Source organism: Clinocottus analis, unplaced genomic scaffold, assembly GCF_023055335.1.
Source record: "Clinocottus analis isolate CAN_PGR_092001 unplaced genomic scaffold, fCliAna1.0.p SCAF_15, whole genome shotgun sequence".
Classification (NCBI taxonomy): Eukaryota; Metazoa; Chordata; class Actinopteri; order Perciformes; family Cottidae; genus Clinocottus; species Clinocottus analis.
In genome coordinates this window covers 17,725,791-17,742,656 of record NW_027175876.1, presented here as the reverse complement: position 1 = coordinate 17,742,656, position 16,866 = coordinate 17,725,791, and the positions used below count along the sequence as shown (strand labels likewise).

At 49.4% G+C, this 16,866-nt stretch overlaps 1 protein-coding gene across 2 annotated transcripts in view; it reads right to left on the bottom strand.

Annotated features, from left to right (window-relative positions):
- The window catches only part of disp1 (dispatched homolog 1 (Drosophila)), a 72,511-nt gene that overhangs the window by 11,369 nt on the left and 44,276 nt on the right, over positions 1–16,866 (bottom strand). For both annotated transcript variants that reach the window (XR_011077544.1, XM_068577609.1), the window contains exon 4: positions 9,990–10,571. Coding sequence is in view for 1 of the 2 variants with exons in the window: in XM_068577609.1 (XP_068433710.1) it covers positions 9,990–10,531 (542 nt within the window). In the remaining variant the exon portion in view is untranslated. The remainder of the gene's footprint in view (positions 1–9,989; positions 10,572–16,866) is intronic.

Here is a 16,866-nt window from a genome sequence, read left to right as displayed (position 1 = left end):
CTGGTGGGTGAAGCCCCGAGTGAGAACCCAGAGCGTTCTGGAGTTGACTCGGGGCTTTGGGTCAGCGCTCTCCAAGGGCCCTGCGAGTTTCCACCCACCTCACCCAACTTTTGTCTGGTGACATGAAGACACCTTGTGGCTGACAGTCTCCTCTATCGATCCTTACTCAGCGGGACATCAAACGCATCCCAAAGAACGGAATACATAAAAAGATGTCTGGTGCTATTTTGACCGAGATCACTTTAAGAGACCTGGAGAGAGCCTTAATGAGGACGGCTGAGTCCAAGCCTGTCCTCCCTACTGTGTGTGTGTGTGTGTGTGTGTGTGTGTGTGTGTGTGTGTGTGTGTGTGAGAGAGAGAGGAGGGAGGGAGGGAGGAAGGGAGAGTCTGGAAAATTCCAAGTGGAGGTTGGTAAAGTGCGGAGAGGAAAAAGAAAGAAAGAGGTTTTCTTTAGAAACCAGTTGATCTCTAAAGGTGCCCCTTGTTTCTGTTTCAAACCATTAATGTGTAGAAATAAAACTCATCCTATAAGACTCATTTAATACATGCATGAACTCAAAATTGAACTCCTGAAATCCAAATGAAGTCTGAACTAAAGCGTGAGTCAAAGGTCTGCTGGTGAACACGACCTCCACCTCCCTGTGAAGCAACACTTCTCTTTGGAGCTGCAGCTGCTGCAGGCCCATCATCAAACTCCTCCTTATTAATTGAAGGAACAACATGAACTCAATCAAGTCAAGTGGAAGGAAATGTGTTGATGTTTGTAATGAAATGATCACGCTCCAGCTTCTTTCATGTGAATGTGCTGGTTTCTTCGTCTTCTTAATTAATGTTCCCAAACTGGATTTCTAGACAAAACCACTGCTTTGTTCTACACTTCTTAAAGTCTCACGCGGCTCTTTCCTCACACCTGCTGCCGCCATGACGTCATTATGTCACCTGGCTCCAGCGTCCGTTGTTAAAATGAACATCTTTCCTACAGCGTGAGCATTATTCTGAAATCAATTGATCAAAAATACACTTGTGGCTCTTACAATAATGCTTTAATTTATCTTTGGGTCGAAGGAACGTGAAAGCGTGACCCGACAGGCCACACGATATATGATGAGTCATGTGTATATTTATATATATATTTATCCCAGAGCTAAACAAGCAGCGAGATACATCTCGTCTTTACACTCAGAGGATCGGGGGTTTCCACAGCGGCGCTCAGAGAAGCGCTAGCTGACTGCTGCACTGTGCTGCTGTGTGTCGCTGGCTGACCTGCATGTGGTACGGCTGGTTATTTCAGTCTGGTGACCATGTTGTAGGTCCGTTCATCTGGAACAAGACTGAAGGCTTGTTTGCTTTTTGCTTTCCTTCCAAGCGGCCGCTGCTCATGTCCTCTAGACGCCCGCAGCAGCAACCACAAGCAGCTCCTGTTTGGATGAACGTCCTGAACCTCACCGCGCTTGAAGCAACAGCAGACAAGAGCGCAGGTTTTTAGTTTTCATAAATTGAAAAATGATTCATGTTTCAGTCCAGTTTCACACCGGTGTGGTCGTGGAGCTTCCTCCTGTGTGTTGAGCACGCAGCCCGAGAGATGCAACGACTGTCCCTTATTAAGACTTAGTACGAGCAGCGAGTCAAACCTTTATTTAGCTGGTGTGCAGACGAGAGCACACCCCGAACAGAACAAAGACAACAAAGCCCTAAAAAGCCCAAATACGCCGTGCCACAGTCTGAACACATGTCGTGGTTTATCCCTTTCAAAGTGCTGAGATAATCTCAACCAGCAGCCAGACGTCTTCCTCCAGCTGAGGCCTTGTGAGGAGTTATGACAGAAGTTATGTGTCCTGCTCCCATCAGGCTTTGATCCCGCGTCATGGGACAGCGCCGGCCTTTGATCTGGGACGGCCATCTTTACGGCTTCGCTTCAGACTCAGGAGCTATACACTGAAAGCTGGGGGGCGGGGAGAAATGAAGATGGCTTCAAGAAAGACAGACAAGAAAAGAAAGAAGGCAGGGAAAGGGAGGAATCACAGCGGAGGAGGGGCGGGACGAACGCCACGAAAACTAGTTTACTCCTCATACGACGTTCAGCATGAAAAAAAAAAGACTAATCCAGAAAATAAATCCTGGTTCAACCAACAACAACAGAGACATGACTGAGAGCTGCAGCCTCCATGCAGAGCGCCCTCACTTCTGCCTCCAGGGGTATTTCTGTACCACAGCAGCCTCACGATGAACGGCTTCGCTGGCGGCGAGATTTTCCACCGCGAGCAGCACTACGGTCGCTCCTTTTATCTGCATCACATGCACGAGTTAACGGGATGCACACTTACCAGAATAAAGTGCAGTCAGGAGTTGCCGCGGTTGTAAAAATGGGTGCAAACATTTAAAATAAATCTGCTTTCCAAATGTAAGCTGAGTCGTCGTTGCTCAACAGCAAAGATAAGAGCTGGAATACAAGCCGGGATGTCAGTTATGGAGGAGAGGGAGAGACACGACGGCATTAAAACCACGAACCAGTGCACGAGATGTGAAAGCCACTGCAAAAACCCTCCCAGCGAAAGAAGCCTCATGCTTCTTGAGACCAACAGAGACAAGCATGCAGCCCTGAACCCTGCAGCTCCTCCAGCGCAGAGACGATGAGACGATGAGGGGAAACCTCCTCCATCCATCAGCCAGCCTTCACACAAGAACCCCGGAGACGCACAATACACACACACACACGTCAACACACTCAGGTTTTCCCTCCAGATGCAATCTTCTCATCTCAGTTGAGTTTAACACCGTGTAACTGAGCTATTAACTGAATGTTTTCTGTGTATAAAAGAAGAAACGCTGGAGCCTGCAGGCTGGTAAAAGACCCAGAATGCTGGTTGGTCTCCTTGCAGATGAAGTGTGACGGTGAAGAGGTCCAGAGGGTCTCGTGTCACCACCAAGCTGGACGCACCACGACGCTAACTCCAGTCACTTGCTAACACACAGCTAACATTAGCTCGCTAACACGCAGAGAGCTAAAATAGAGCTAGCCACGGGCATTTTGCTTAGCGCTCGGGCCTTTGGGTGCATTTAGTTCATGAACCAGTTGGTGTTCAGAGCGTGACGCCTCGTGCTTCCTCTTCATTTCAAGCTGCATTTCAAATATTACATCTGAGAGCTGTGTAACTATACACTTGACAAACTCAAGCATTGAGTTTGGCATTTTGGTCGTCGCCATCTTGGTTTTTCGCAACCAGTGAGCGGACAGAATTATTGCACAGAATTTTGCAAAAACATGACACTTCCAAAAGGATTATTGTAAACTACTGACTGAGTTTCTATGTCTCCAGTATTTACATCCATATTGGTTTCTCTACAGCTTGTTATTCTTCTTGATGGACAAAGCCTCGTGGAGCCGACACCCTGAAACACACGCATCCCTTTCAGACAGAGCCTGGCTGGTTGAGGCTTGCAGCTGTCTGACGAGAGAGCTGAGGCACAACTAAAGGAAACAATTAAGGGCAAACAAAAAACTTTAAATAAAAAAAACAGAAAGGGCAGAAATTACAGCGAAGGCTCCTGCTGGAGCGCTCAGGTCGACTCTGCAGACACACGATGCCGCCCAGAAGGAAAAGAGGACCATCAGTCCAGAGCGGGGTTGCAAAATTCCGGGAATATTCAAAGTTGGAAACTTTCCACAGGAATTAACGGGAATATACGGGAATTATTGGGAATTAACTGGAAATTTTGGGGTAATTTAACTGTATTTATCTTGTCATAAGCAGACATGCACGCAAACATTTATAATACAACTTTTAAAAATGACTTTTTGACTTTCCAAAAGCCGTGAATAATGGAGGTGATGGTGTACTTTAGTGTGGACATACATACTTCATACTCTACTGCTGTAAAAAGTCTACTGTATACAAATAAACTTGGTATTAAATGAACATGGCTTCAGTTTACCAAGTAATCAATATGCTAATGACGAACAGTGTTGGGAAAATGTACTTTCTACATGAACTAGTTCAGTTCATAGTCCATAATTCAACATGTTGAACTAAGTTCACAGCTCCAACAAATGAACTAGTTCAGTTATTTTGTTCAATATGTTGCAGCTGTAATTTAAATCTCTGGCTGCAGTACCGCTCTTGGCCTCTACGCAACTCGGCGCTCTCTCACTAGCCAAAGGGCTGAAACGTTCAGACGCAACACTGATGACAGAAACGTCAACAACAACAGAACGTTTTATGTTTATGTTTCTGCAGATGATGTTCAACCAGCTGCATTCAGGGTCCAGCTGAGCTCAGCGTTCAGAGTCTTGTTCTCAACTACATTTAAGTTCTCTGTTATATGCTTTTGCAAAAAAACTTAGGCACATTTTTTTTTTTCAAAATTCCCCAAATTCCCGAGGAAACTTTTCGGAAATTTACCGGAAAATTTCGGCCCCTTTGCAACTTCAGTCTGGAGCATCCAGCTGATGAAACGTTGCGCGTGAGGCTGAACCGCTCCACGCTTTGGAGTTTCACACAGCTTCACAGCAACCAAACCACCTGGCGCCTACAAATACAATCAACGCGCTGAAGGTGATAAACGCTGACCTTTCCCCGGGCCGGCGTCAGAGGGAGCGAGGCAGGAATTCTTGCTATCTGACGAGGCGCGAATCCAAACCAAACTCCCGGTCGCCATAAACAACGGGAGCTGCTGCCGCTGAGGCGTCGGTGCAGAGGCCAGAAACATTTAGCACCAGGAGAGTGTGAGCGGGGGCGGGGGGTTAAATACTCGGCATGACCCCGCGTGGTTGAGTGTCAGTGGAGTGTTTGGTGGCGGTGTGTGTGCGGGTCAGCGTGTGCAGGTAGCAGCAGGTCGGGGCGACGCTCAGGCTGCGTTCTGCTTCTTCTACCACACAAGTGTGCACTCGCTGCCTTGAAGCCCTCGCTGTGGTGCAAGCGTGCAGACTTCACTCCAGAGTAACACTGTGGCTGCTTTGCTCAACGGCAGCGAACGCTCGTCTTCCTCAAGCAGCAACAACAACAACAACAACAACAACAACAAGACAGAAAACTTCTCTCCTCACAAACCTCCTTCCTTTGTGCAGAACTACGGGACAATATACAAACATCATGGCATGTTTATGATCATAGAAATATACTTAAAACTCTTAAACATGCTGGAACCCTTCATCTTACATTTGATTAAGAATATGAACACAGACACAGACACACACACAGACACACACACAGTCTAATCAGGAATACATTGTTTAGCTTGAAGTATTACAAATATTTTATATTACTGTTACTTTGTTTACACACAAGGATAATAAAACGCTGATTCTTTTCTTGATTATCGTTTTATACAATATAATAAAAAAACACAAGCGTACTACTATCAATAAAATGCTAATGATACCCAAAGTAAAACACATAGTATTTCATTGATCACTGAACCTTTTGTGTTTTAAAGGCCTTAACTCAGGTAATGACAACTTTTACAAGTCACTGAAGATTCTTACAAATATCCCGTCAACACTAAAGTCTTCAGGATCAACTGGTGGTTTAAAATGATTTTCTTTAAGTATTCAACCATCCACGGTTCCCTCAGCATACGTGTAATGTGTAAATCAGAGACTACAACGTCTCAACCCAGCAGCCGCCTCACAGAGGAGATGTGACCCAGCGACGCCCCGGTGCTGCGGCCTGAAGGCTTCCACCTGCAGCTTTCTAAACCTGCTGGCGCACACGCAGCCGACCCGGGCCAAGCAGCTGACATGCCAAGGACACGCCGTCCCCGTCCCGTCCTAAACAACACCCATAAAACGTCTGCGAGAGGTGATCTCACAGCGGAGACGCAGACGTGAGCGTGATGCCTTTAACAGACCCGGACTGAAGCAGACGCACAGCGATGGCCGAGGGCGAAGCGCCTTCTTTTGGATTTCCTTCAGCCGCTCTGCAGGAGCAGCCGAGTCGCGCCTCGCCTTCTCCCAGAACATTTGCTTTCCTCCGTAAGACCCGCTCTCAGAAAGAGAAGCGCCAGGAAACAAAGTACGGGCTCATCTTGGCAAATGGATTAACGCTTTGTGAAGCCGAGGACAGGGGCATAAAAAGCTACTGTTGGGAAACGGATGTATAAAAAGGCCTCCCCGAGGAGCTAGAGTTACCATCGTCAGTGTGTGTGTGTGTGTGTGTGATCACAGATGTAATCCCTCGGCTAATCTGGCAAATCGCGGCTCCGAGGCAGATAAAACCGATATCCGACACCATCTTGTCTGACTCCATGCCCTCAAATTATGGAGCTTATTAGAGATCTGTAGGCTCAGCCGGCAGAGCTGAAATAAAACAGAGAGCCGAGGGCTGAAGGTCCAGTAACGTCTGCTTCCTCACGTCTAATCTCACCATCACACACACACAGTATAGTGTGTGTGTGTGTGATGGTGTGTGTGTGTGTGTGTGTGTGTGTGTGTGTGTGTGTAGGGGTCTTGGAGCGAGCCCCGGCCCCGTAATTCAAACCTGTCATCGCTGAACAAGAGGGACCTGTTTGGTAAATAAAGAGAGCGGTTTCAACATCGGAGACGCAAACGTCCCACAAGACATCTGCTCCTTATTCTGATGTGAGGGGGGAGAGGGAGAGAGAGAGAGAGAGAGAGAGAGAGAGAGAGAGAGAGAGAGAGAGAGAGAGAGAGAGAGAGGAAAGGAGGGAGGGAGGAAAGGAGGGAGGGAGCAAGGGGAAAGAAAGAGAGACAGAGACTTAATAAAGTGAGAGGAAGAAAACCAGAGTAGTGAACATAAAGGAAAACAGGAAACAGAGTAACTGGGTGCATCTGAGCGCCTGCTACACAACGCTCTGTGCTTGCTACACAACACTCTGTGCCTGCTACACAACCCTCTGTGCCTGCTACACAACCCTCTGTGCCTGCTACACAACGCTGTGCCCACCAAGAGCTTTCATTGGGACAACATGAAACCTCAGCTTCCAGCTCCGCCCACAGCGCTGCAGCTCCGCCCACAGCGCTGCAGCTCCGCCCACAGCGCTGCAGCTCCGCCCACAGCGCTGCAGCTCCGCCCACAGCGCTGCAGCTCCGCCCACAGCGCTGCAGCTCCGCCCACAGCGCTGCTGCTCCGCCCACAGCGCTGCAGCTCCGCCCACAGCGCTGCTGCTCCGCCCACAGCGCTGCAGCTCCGCCCACAGCGCTGCTGCTCCGCCCACAGCGCTGCAGCTCCGCCCACAGCGCTGCTCCTCCTGACGGAGCGATGAGGAGATCCCGCTTCACTTCAGGGAGGAAAATTCCACGTCGGGCAGCAAAGATATATAAATAAAAAAAGTCTCATGCAGATCAGATCCCACAACGAGCCGACGGAGTAAATAATGACTTGTGAGGTAAATATAGGATTATGCAAATGAGATGGAGGCGTTAACGTTACAGCTGCATGTGTGGCTGCTGTGGTCGTGGTGTGAAGAGAGAAACTCTCTAAATGTGGATCTCTGAGAGAAAGAAGGTTTCATTCTGCTGCTGCTGGTACGAGGCCGCTGGAGAACAACATGCCTCTCTGCTGCTGCACCCCGACAGCCAGGAGGCCCGAGAGAACCAGGAGAACTGGAACCAGGAGAGCTGGAACCAGGAGAACTAGAACCAGAAGAACTGGAACCAGGAGAGCTGGAACCAGGAGAACAAGAACCAGGAGAACTGGAACCAGGAGAGCTGGAACCAGGAGAACTAGATCTAGAAGAGCTAGAACCAGGAGAGCTGGAACCAGGAGAACAAGAACCAGGAGAACAAGAAGCAGGAGAACTGGAACCAGGAGAGCTGGAACCAGAAGAACTGGAACCAGGAGAACAAGAAGCAGGAGAACTGGAACCAGGAGAACAAGAACCAGGAGAACAGCAGATCTTGAACTAGAAGAACTACAACCAGAAGAGCTGGAACCAGAGGAACTGGAACCAGAATCACAGCGGTTTCCATCCATGCTTCAGCTAATGCTTCAGGGCTAGCTTCAGGCCTAACGCTTCAGGGCTAATGCTTCAGGGCTAATGCTTCAGGGCTAATGCTTCAGGGCTAATGCTTCAGGGCTAGCTTCAGGGCTAACGCTTTAGGGCTAACGCTTCAGGGCTAACACTTCAGGGCTAATGCTTCAGGGCTAACGCTTCAGGGCTAATGCTTCAGGGCTAACGCTTCAGGGCTAACGCTTTAGGGCTAACGCTTCAGGGCTAACGCTTCAGGGCTAACGCTTCAGGGCTAACGCTTCAGGGCTAGCTTCAGGGCTAACGCTTTAGGGCCAACGCTTCAGGGCTAACACTTCAGGGCTAATGCTTCAGGGCTAACGCTTCAGGGCTAATGCTTCAGGGCTAGCTTCAGGGCTAACGTTTCAGGGCTAACGCTTCAGGGCTAACGCTTCACTTTCATCAGCGAAGGCTGCGTGATCATTCTGACCTTCATTCTAAAACAAGAGCATCCTCCATGTTCTTCTCTGCCTGCATGCATCTGTTCACACCGGTGTGAGCAGCGAAGACTCAAACCTGCAGTGAAGTCATGAGGTGAGTTTCAATTAAGTTGTCCAACTCACAAGTTGCAGCTTTGTGCCTTGATAACCCGAGTAAAGCCTCGTCAGTGACTCCTATCAGTCAGTGGCCAACCTCCATCTGCCGCCATGGGGGCGTGACCCGTGTGACCTTCACTGGTGACAAAGCGTGACGGGCCTGTAGAAACAACCGTCCCACATCCCTCAGAAATATTGCCCAGATGCATCCTGGTCCTGTGACCAGCTCCCGCTGCATTCCAGGACCAACGCCATCCCTAAACATGGACCTGACATGTTATTGAGCATGAGGGCACAGGCAGGCAGTGATGGGGGACGAGGATGGGGGAGGGGGGCAATAAGAGGCCCTCTGTTGCCCAACTGAGGATATGTTAGGGGCCGATGAACACACAACCAGCAACACGTGTACAAGCAACACACAGTGGAGCTGCAACTGGACCGAGTGCATCAGAACTGACCGTCGGTCTCTATCGGCGCTCCAGAGGAGAGTCCAGCTCAGTTACTGCTCATTAGGGTTGCAAAATTCCGGGAATATTCAAAGTTGGAAACTTTCCACGGGAATAAACGGGAATATACGGGAATTATCGGGAATTAACTGGAAATTTTGGGATAATTTAACTGTATTTACCTTGTCATAAGCAGACATTTATAATACAACTTCTAAAAATAACTTTTTTTGACTTTCCAAAAGCCGTGAATAATGGAGGTGATGGTGTACTTTAGTGTGGACATACATACTTCATACTCTACTGCTGTAAAAGTCTACTGTATACAAATAGACTTGGTATTAAATGAACATGGCTTCAGTTTACCAAGTAATCAATATGCTAATGACAAACAGTGTTGGGAAAGTTCACTTTCTACATGAACTAGTTCAGTTCATAGTCCATAATTCAACATGTTAAACTAAGTTCACAGCTCCAACAAATGAACTAGTTCAGTTATTTTGTACAATATGTTGCAGCTGTAATGTAAATCTCTGGCTGCAGTACCGCTCTTGGCCTCTACACAACTCGGCGCTCTCTCACTTGCCAAAGGGCTGAAACGTTCAGACGCAACACTGATGACAGAAACGTCAAAAACAACAGAACGTTTTATGTTTATGTTTCTGCAGACGATGTTCAACCAGCTGCATTCAGGGTCCAGCTGAGCTCAGCGTTCAGAGTCTTGTTCTCAACTACATTTAACTTCCCTGTTATATGCTTTTGCAAAAAAACTTAGGCACATTTTTTTCCCCTCATAATTCCCGTGGAAACTTCCCGGAAATTTACCGGGATATTTCCGCCTCTTTGCAACTCTACTGCTCATCAACACAAACAAGTTTCCTGAGTCTTTCTGCTTCAAGGAGCTTTGTCAGCGACTCCTCTCCAATAAACAAGTCTTCTAGTCCTGCAAGGAGGACGAGCGAGCATGGAAATAGATGTTTGGTAAACACATAGTGAGTGATGTCATGCAGCAAACCGAGCTCAGAGCCCCCCCGCCCCGTACCTGAGTCCAGCCGCCTGGTTCTGGAGGTGCTCCTGCCAGCGCTGGTGGTGGTGGTGCTGCAGGCAGAGCGGGGAGGCCGGGTGGGGAGGGTGGGGGTGAGAGTAGGTGCAGGCGGAGACGCAGCACGGGCAGGAGGGGGCGGCGCCGCACTCCGGCTGTCCGCAGGCGCAGCACGGGGCGGCCTGCAGGTTACAGTGCTGGCAGCAGAGCGGCGAGGGCTGCAGGGACGGGGAGGAGGAGGACGGGGACAGGCTGGAGGAAAGGTGGCGTTTGGCCGGGGATGAAGAGGAGGAGGAGGAGGAGGCGGACGGGGGGAGGTTCCTCAGGGAGCCGTTCTGTTTGACCACGCCTCCGTTCTGGCTCGGCCTGTTCGCCCTCTGGACGACGTGCGACCTCTGCTGATCTCTAGACGCCTCGTCCCCGTCTGCGAAGGGATCCGCTGCGCCGGCGTCTGAGGGGGCGTGTCCGCTGGCGGCGAGAGGATGCTGCCCTCCTCCGTTGCTGAGGGCCAGAGGGTCGCCGCAGGAGTCGCTCAGCGCCATGGTCCTCTCCCAGCGGGCCGGCAGGGACACGGTCACGCCTCTGAGGAGGAAACAGGAAGAGGGCTCGGTTTAACAGCAGGAAGGGCACAGATTCATCAGAAATCAATGTGAGGAGTGAATAAATACAGGGAGGGCCAGGTTATGAGGTAAACAATAAAGGCAGAGAGAAGGATTGCACTTCCCTCGGCTGTCCTCTCATATGAAGCTGGAGGCAGGACCAACACATCTGTCTAATGGTTTGTTTAGTTCATGCAGAGCTAAGCTAAGCTAACTGTGATCTCATTGACTCTCTCAGACCAAACCGCTGCAATATTCCTTAAAACACATTGCACATTTCATAATAGGATCTTTTTTTAAAGCTCTGTCCGCGTTAGCTGTCAGGACCAGGAAGTGTTGATTTGAAACAAATCAGCATTCATTTTGGGATCGGACCCACGTTGTTCATCAAAACAAGAACACGAGAAGATAACAGACGATGAGATGTGTTTATCTGGTTTCTATAAGACATTCACATAACTCAAGGTGACTTCAGACTGATGAGGCCAGAGGACACGGAGCAGGAAGTCGTCTCCAGTCAGCTTACAGGCTCCAGCAGAAGCAGCCAGTCAGCACAAAAATGTAATTCAATTGTTTTGAAGACTAAAGAAACACACTAATTACATTCCAGATGCAAAAGCATTTCAACACAAAGGGGCCTTTTCCAGCAGGGTTCGCTTGGTACGTGGTGAGCGGGTCCTCTCTGGGCCTCGTGGACCAGTGAGAGGACCCGCTCACGATGATCTCGACCCAGTGAGATGCACAGAGAGCCCGCTGAGTCTCAGCAGATGAGATGCACTTCAGTCCTTTTCTCCTCGGCTGGTAATCCACATTCTTTACCGACTTCACTGGAATCCACCGGACTGAGAGAAACGAATGATGTAAGAGGTCCAGTCGTGAAAACCCAAACAACAGAACCCAGACAGGCGCTGCCCACTGCAGTTACACAGGGAGGACGTTTTATTCAATGATTTACTGCCGATTCACCTCTGAAACGTTTGGCAAACCCGACTTGTTTTCTGTCTCAACAGTCCCATGAAACAGAGCCGTTACAGATCGATATGATTTAGCGGGCGTGAACGCGACCCGGCGTAAATCTTGAACGCCGTATGGATTACACAGCGTGAGACACGCCCGCGTGAGGGGGCGGCTCCAGCAGAGCGAGCGCTAACAGGAGGTTCACGTTATGCTACAGTTTCAGCCCCCCGTGTGCTTTAAGCTTCGGTTACCAGACACTCACAGGGGACCAGGGTGTGCAAATGGGATCGGACCCTTTTAGCAAAGAAAGGAAAGGGGAAGATGTGTGCGTCGCTCCGGCTCTGGACCATGATACGCTTGAAAACTTCAAACGTGGTTGAGTTGTTTCACAGGTAACGCAGGAGGGAGGAACCGGACATGAGCCCGCTGGCACAACGCTACGACCAGGCTTCATGCATGTGTTTACATGACGTATTAATCCAAATCTTGCTTTAGTCAGACTATGCTCCCTTTCAGGGCAACTGCTGTTATCCTAATATACATGGCAGTGAATAAATCAAATTATTGGCCGAAAGCATGTCATATCTGATATGATATGTGGCGCTGTTTTCATTACATGTAGTGGTGATACAGCCGTCTCCGCTTGACCTCTTCACTCTTTATAATAGATAGATAATAATATTATATATATATATATATATATATATATATAACAATAATAATAATAATAATAATAATAATAATAATAATAATGGAGAGAACCCCGCTAGCTTCAGTGGTTGTCGGGGAGCTAGCGGAGAGCAAACAGGGAGCTAGCAGCAGCGCTAGCTGGATACAGCAGGGAGCTACTGGAGAGAAAACAGGAAACTAGCAGCCGTGCTAGCTGGCTACAGCAGGGAGCTAGTGGGGAGCAAACAGGGAACTAGCAGCAGCGCTAGCTGGCTACAGCGGGTAGCTAGAGGAGAGCATACAGGGAACTAGCAGCCGTGCTAGCTGGCTACAGCAGGGAGCTAGCAGAGAGCAAACAGGGAGCTAGCAGCAGCGCTAGCTGGCTACAGCAGGGAGCTAGCGGTAACACCCACCGAAGGAAGTATCATCTTGTAACCCGACTTTTACGTTTGTTTGTTTCTGCCGGCCGTGACAACTTATCGTCTCTTTCGACTTCCGGGTCACGACCTGGGAGGGAGGGAGGAGGGAGGAGGGAGGAGGGAGGAGGAGGGAGGAGAGAGGGAGGGAGGGAGGGAGGGAGGAGGGATCTAGAGCATGCACAAGGCGCCTAGTCCAGTTCCTAATCCGATTCACCGTTTACATGCCGGGATGTCCGAATTATCAACGAGTCAGATTAAGTTATCCAGGCGTGTTCATTATTCGAACAAAGGTGTTTACATGAACGGGATAATTCGATGTCAGTCCGATTAGGCCAGTAATTCAAATGCATGTAACTGCACTGATGGATGGAGAGCAAGAGAAGTGAAGCCGTCAGAGCGGTGACCACAGAGGTTTCTGCGTCTTGCAGCACAGCGTACATGAAGGCAGCGCCATCACAGCGGTTTGTGTTGGCTCACATTTTTGACAATGATTAATATCTCAGTCGGAAATTTCGCATTTTGATCGACCGCAAACACAAATAATGTGTTGCTCACAGCTGAAACAACCGCCGTCTGGCAGCGTGCACATGTACACAATACTGACTGCGTTTGTGTCTCCGCTGTGTAGGACTTTCTAATGTCACACGGCTGAGCTGCTGCCAACATGTTTTGTGAATGACTTCTCACCAAGAGGGTCTGTGATGCCATGATGGGGTCGAGCCTCAGCTGGAGTGTTTCTGACGCTGCAGACGTGCACACGTTGTGCAACCGTATCTCATGAAACAGGATTCCTTTGCACCGTCACAGTTCCCACTCAAAGAGACTTTGATCTTTGTACAAGAGCTTGACCGGTTTTCTTACAAAAACCCGGAGTTTTATCACAGTTACTCACTTTCTGCTTTGAGGAAACCGGAACACTCGCAGGTTTTTCATTTCACCCAGACCCAGGGAACCCCGGGGACACATTTCACCCACAAAATACTGGCGTCCGAGCGCCGAGCGGCACGTGACGTCAGCCGGATCGCTCCACATCCGGCAGCCAGCGAAAAGTCTGTCTGTATGTGAGCAACGCGCCCTGCGAGCCCTCAACATGAGCGAGCGCTGAAACGTGAGCATGACAGCCCCGACAGGAGGGGAGGGGGGGTCAGGGGCAGGAGGACGGGGGAGGACGGGGGAGGACGGGGGAGGGGAGGGGAGCATAAACTCCTGAGCCCCAAAAAGAGCTCAGAATAGCAGAGCGCTGAGGGAAACCCAATGAAGTCATTAGTCTGGCTCCCACAGCTGTCAGGAGCCTGTCAGGACTTAAAGAGCCGGGATGGAAACACACAGGCTTCATGAGATCAAGAAGGGGAGCGAGGGAGGAGAGGGGGAAGAGAGAGAGAGAGAGAGAGAGAGAGAGAGAGAGAGAGAGAGAGAGAGAGAGAGAGAGAGTATAGTTCAGAGCTACAAAAATGTGCAACCAAGTCTGCTGCTCAAGTCTAAAGGAATTTGGCCTCGAATGTATGTGTGTGTGTGTGTGTGTGTGTGTGTGTGTGTGTGTGTGTGTGTATGTGTGTGTGTGTGTGTGTGTGTGTGTGTGTGTGTGTGTGAATGCTGAGTGTTGACAGGCAGGTGAGACATCGAGGGCAGACTGTGAGGACACAAGCAGGGTTTTGTGTCTCGCTTCAAAATTATTTTATAAAAACTGCCGCACGACCGGCCTGCAGCGGCGGCTCAAAGAGACGCTGCCGGCGCTCCATCTGTCAGACGAGGGGATATAGCTGCTGCTCTCAGTCCGAGAGACGCCAGAATAATTGAATCAAAGCACATTAGCATTGCCAAAGAGCAGCCTGGTAGTGATTCAACGCTAGCGAGGAAGTCAGGGGGAAAGGAGCAGGGCCTCAGGTTGCAGGATTGGGATTTCCTCCGACGTTCTCTCTCATCCTCAGATTCCATAATCTGGATTGCAACACAGCAAGCCAGGTTTCTTGGTCATCGGTGCGCCGTATCGACACAAAAAGGTTAACATCCATTTGAGTTGTATCACCACATTCAAATGTAAAACATCCAACAGATCTGTGATGTTATTTAATCCATACAGGCAACGTGCAGTAAAAGATCTGAGAATAAATGTACTTAACAAAAAGACTCACCAGGAAACGTTAACACAAGAGTCGCACTCTGGACACACGATGCACAGTTACAACATGGAGATAACGGGAAACTATTGTTGGGTCACACACGTAACACCCATAGACCTGGTGTTATTTTCATATATTAATGTACAATAGAGAACAGATCACTTCCTGTATTCTGTTTTTTACCGCTTGTTCTAAATGTGTAGAACTAATATGAGCATCATCAAAAAAGTCAATTGTCTGAAAAACATCTGTAAATATCTGATTGATGCCTACTACCAATACAAAAATGATGAAATAAAAAAGATCTGAGCAGGCACAACAACATTTCCTGCACACGTCCAGCAGTCAGCGGTCAAGCTACCGGGGTCAAAGGTCGCCGCCTCGGCGCTACAGCAACAAGTCCTGGTGTCAGAGTTCAGCTCACAATATAACGGGCGTATGAAGGGGCGCTCGGTTCCGATTGGCTTTGAACTTTAATTAAAAAGAAGCCCGAAATGAAGCGACCTCGAATCCCCAAGAATCGCTCAGTTAACCCGACAGGTCACACACACCGTCTAGACTTCCACATGTGATGAAGTGTCATTTCCCCCTCGGTTTCACCACAAACCCTGCAGCTTTAAGGCTTTACTTGTGTCGGTGAGCACGGCGGCCTGCCCCACCACACCAGCCCTCTCTGAGGAGAAGCACCCAGCAGAATAACCAGCGGCGCCCGGCGCTCCACGAGCCAGCGGCGTGGAACCACGCAGGTGATGACGAGGCGCTTCTTATCGCCGGCTTTCATGTGACGGTCCTGATTATGGGGTGTGAGCCGCGGAGAGACCCTGGGCCACAGCCACCCTGCATCCCTTTCATTAAAGCTAATAGCCAGTAATTACAAGGAATCTGTCGAGAGACGCCTAATAACCACATTGCTGCTACTACTAATAATAATAATAATAATAAACATCAACGACAGGCGGAGTTGTCCGGGATGTGCATGCTAGACACGGCTCGAGGAGACTCTCTGACGTGGTTCTGGTGGTCAGGAGAGATGGAGGACATCTTTGACCCCTCTGGGTGCCCCCCCCCCCCCCTCACAGCTGGGCTGTTAACATTCCAACAGAGTTAGCTGCAGCAATGTAGTTTTTATACCAACCCAGGTGTCCCCGCAATCAACTAAATGAATGAAGCAACAATCTGGGGAATTGATTTTTTCTGTTATTAAAATAAATAGAATATGTGTGTGTGTGTGTGTGAGTGTGTGTGGGACATGTTGCCAGGTATCTTAAGCAGCAACTCTTCCTCAGATAATGTTTCCATGTCCTTGTGTGCATCAGCCTTGTGATGGCTGCATGTTGAAAACACTTTTAGGACATTACGCTTTTTTCTTATTTTTTTAATGGCGGACATAAATCCTAAAGATTGTGTACATCATGATAACTATGTTGTTATAGTAGAGCATTGCATTTTTTTTTTAAATGTATGTATTGTAAGCAGAGTTATTCTCCACATTGTTCTTGCCCTACACTCCACCAGTTGCTGGTTTCCTTCACTGCACACAGAGAAACACGAGCCGAAGAGACGCTGACGTCAGTCCGGTCCAGCAGAACCAGCACACGGACCCGCGTGGACCCGCACTGCACAACTCCCGCATCTGGGTTCTCTCGACACTTCTCAACACACACACACACACACACACACACACACACACACACACACACGCACACACACACGCACAGCTCGCAGACTTTTACTTCTAAAAGAAAGAGCACCGAAGTCCGGAGACATTTTTTACCAGCAGGGCAGCAGTCAAAGCCCCGTGTGGAAGCGCAGCAGCCGGTAGTCTCCGTGCTTTCTCCCCTACCGTGTGTTCGCGTCTCCCGGGTGCTTTGCGCCTCTTGTCGCCGGTGGGATCCGCACAGCGCGCGGCGCTTCGTTGCCGCCAAGAAAAAGAGAAGAATCCCGGGTTTTACTCAAAGAAACGTCCCGCGAGCGCTGCGGAACAAACAGCGCGCCCCGTGAAAAGAAACAACGAGCCTCGGGAAGAGCGGGCTGCTTCTCTTGGGAGTGTGTCCTGCCAGAATGACAAACAGACACACACTCACACACACACACACACACTCACACACACACA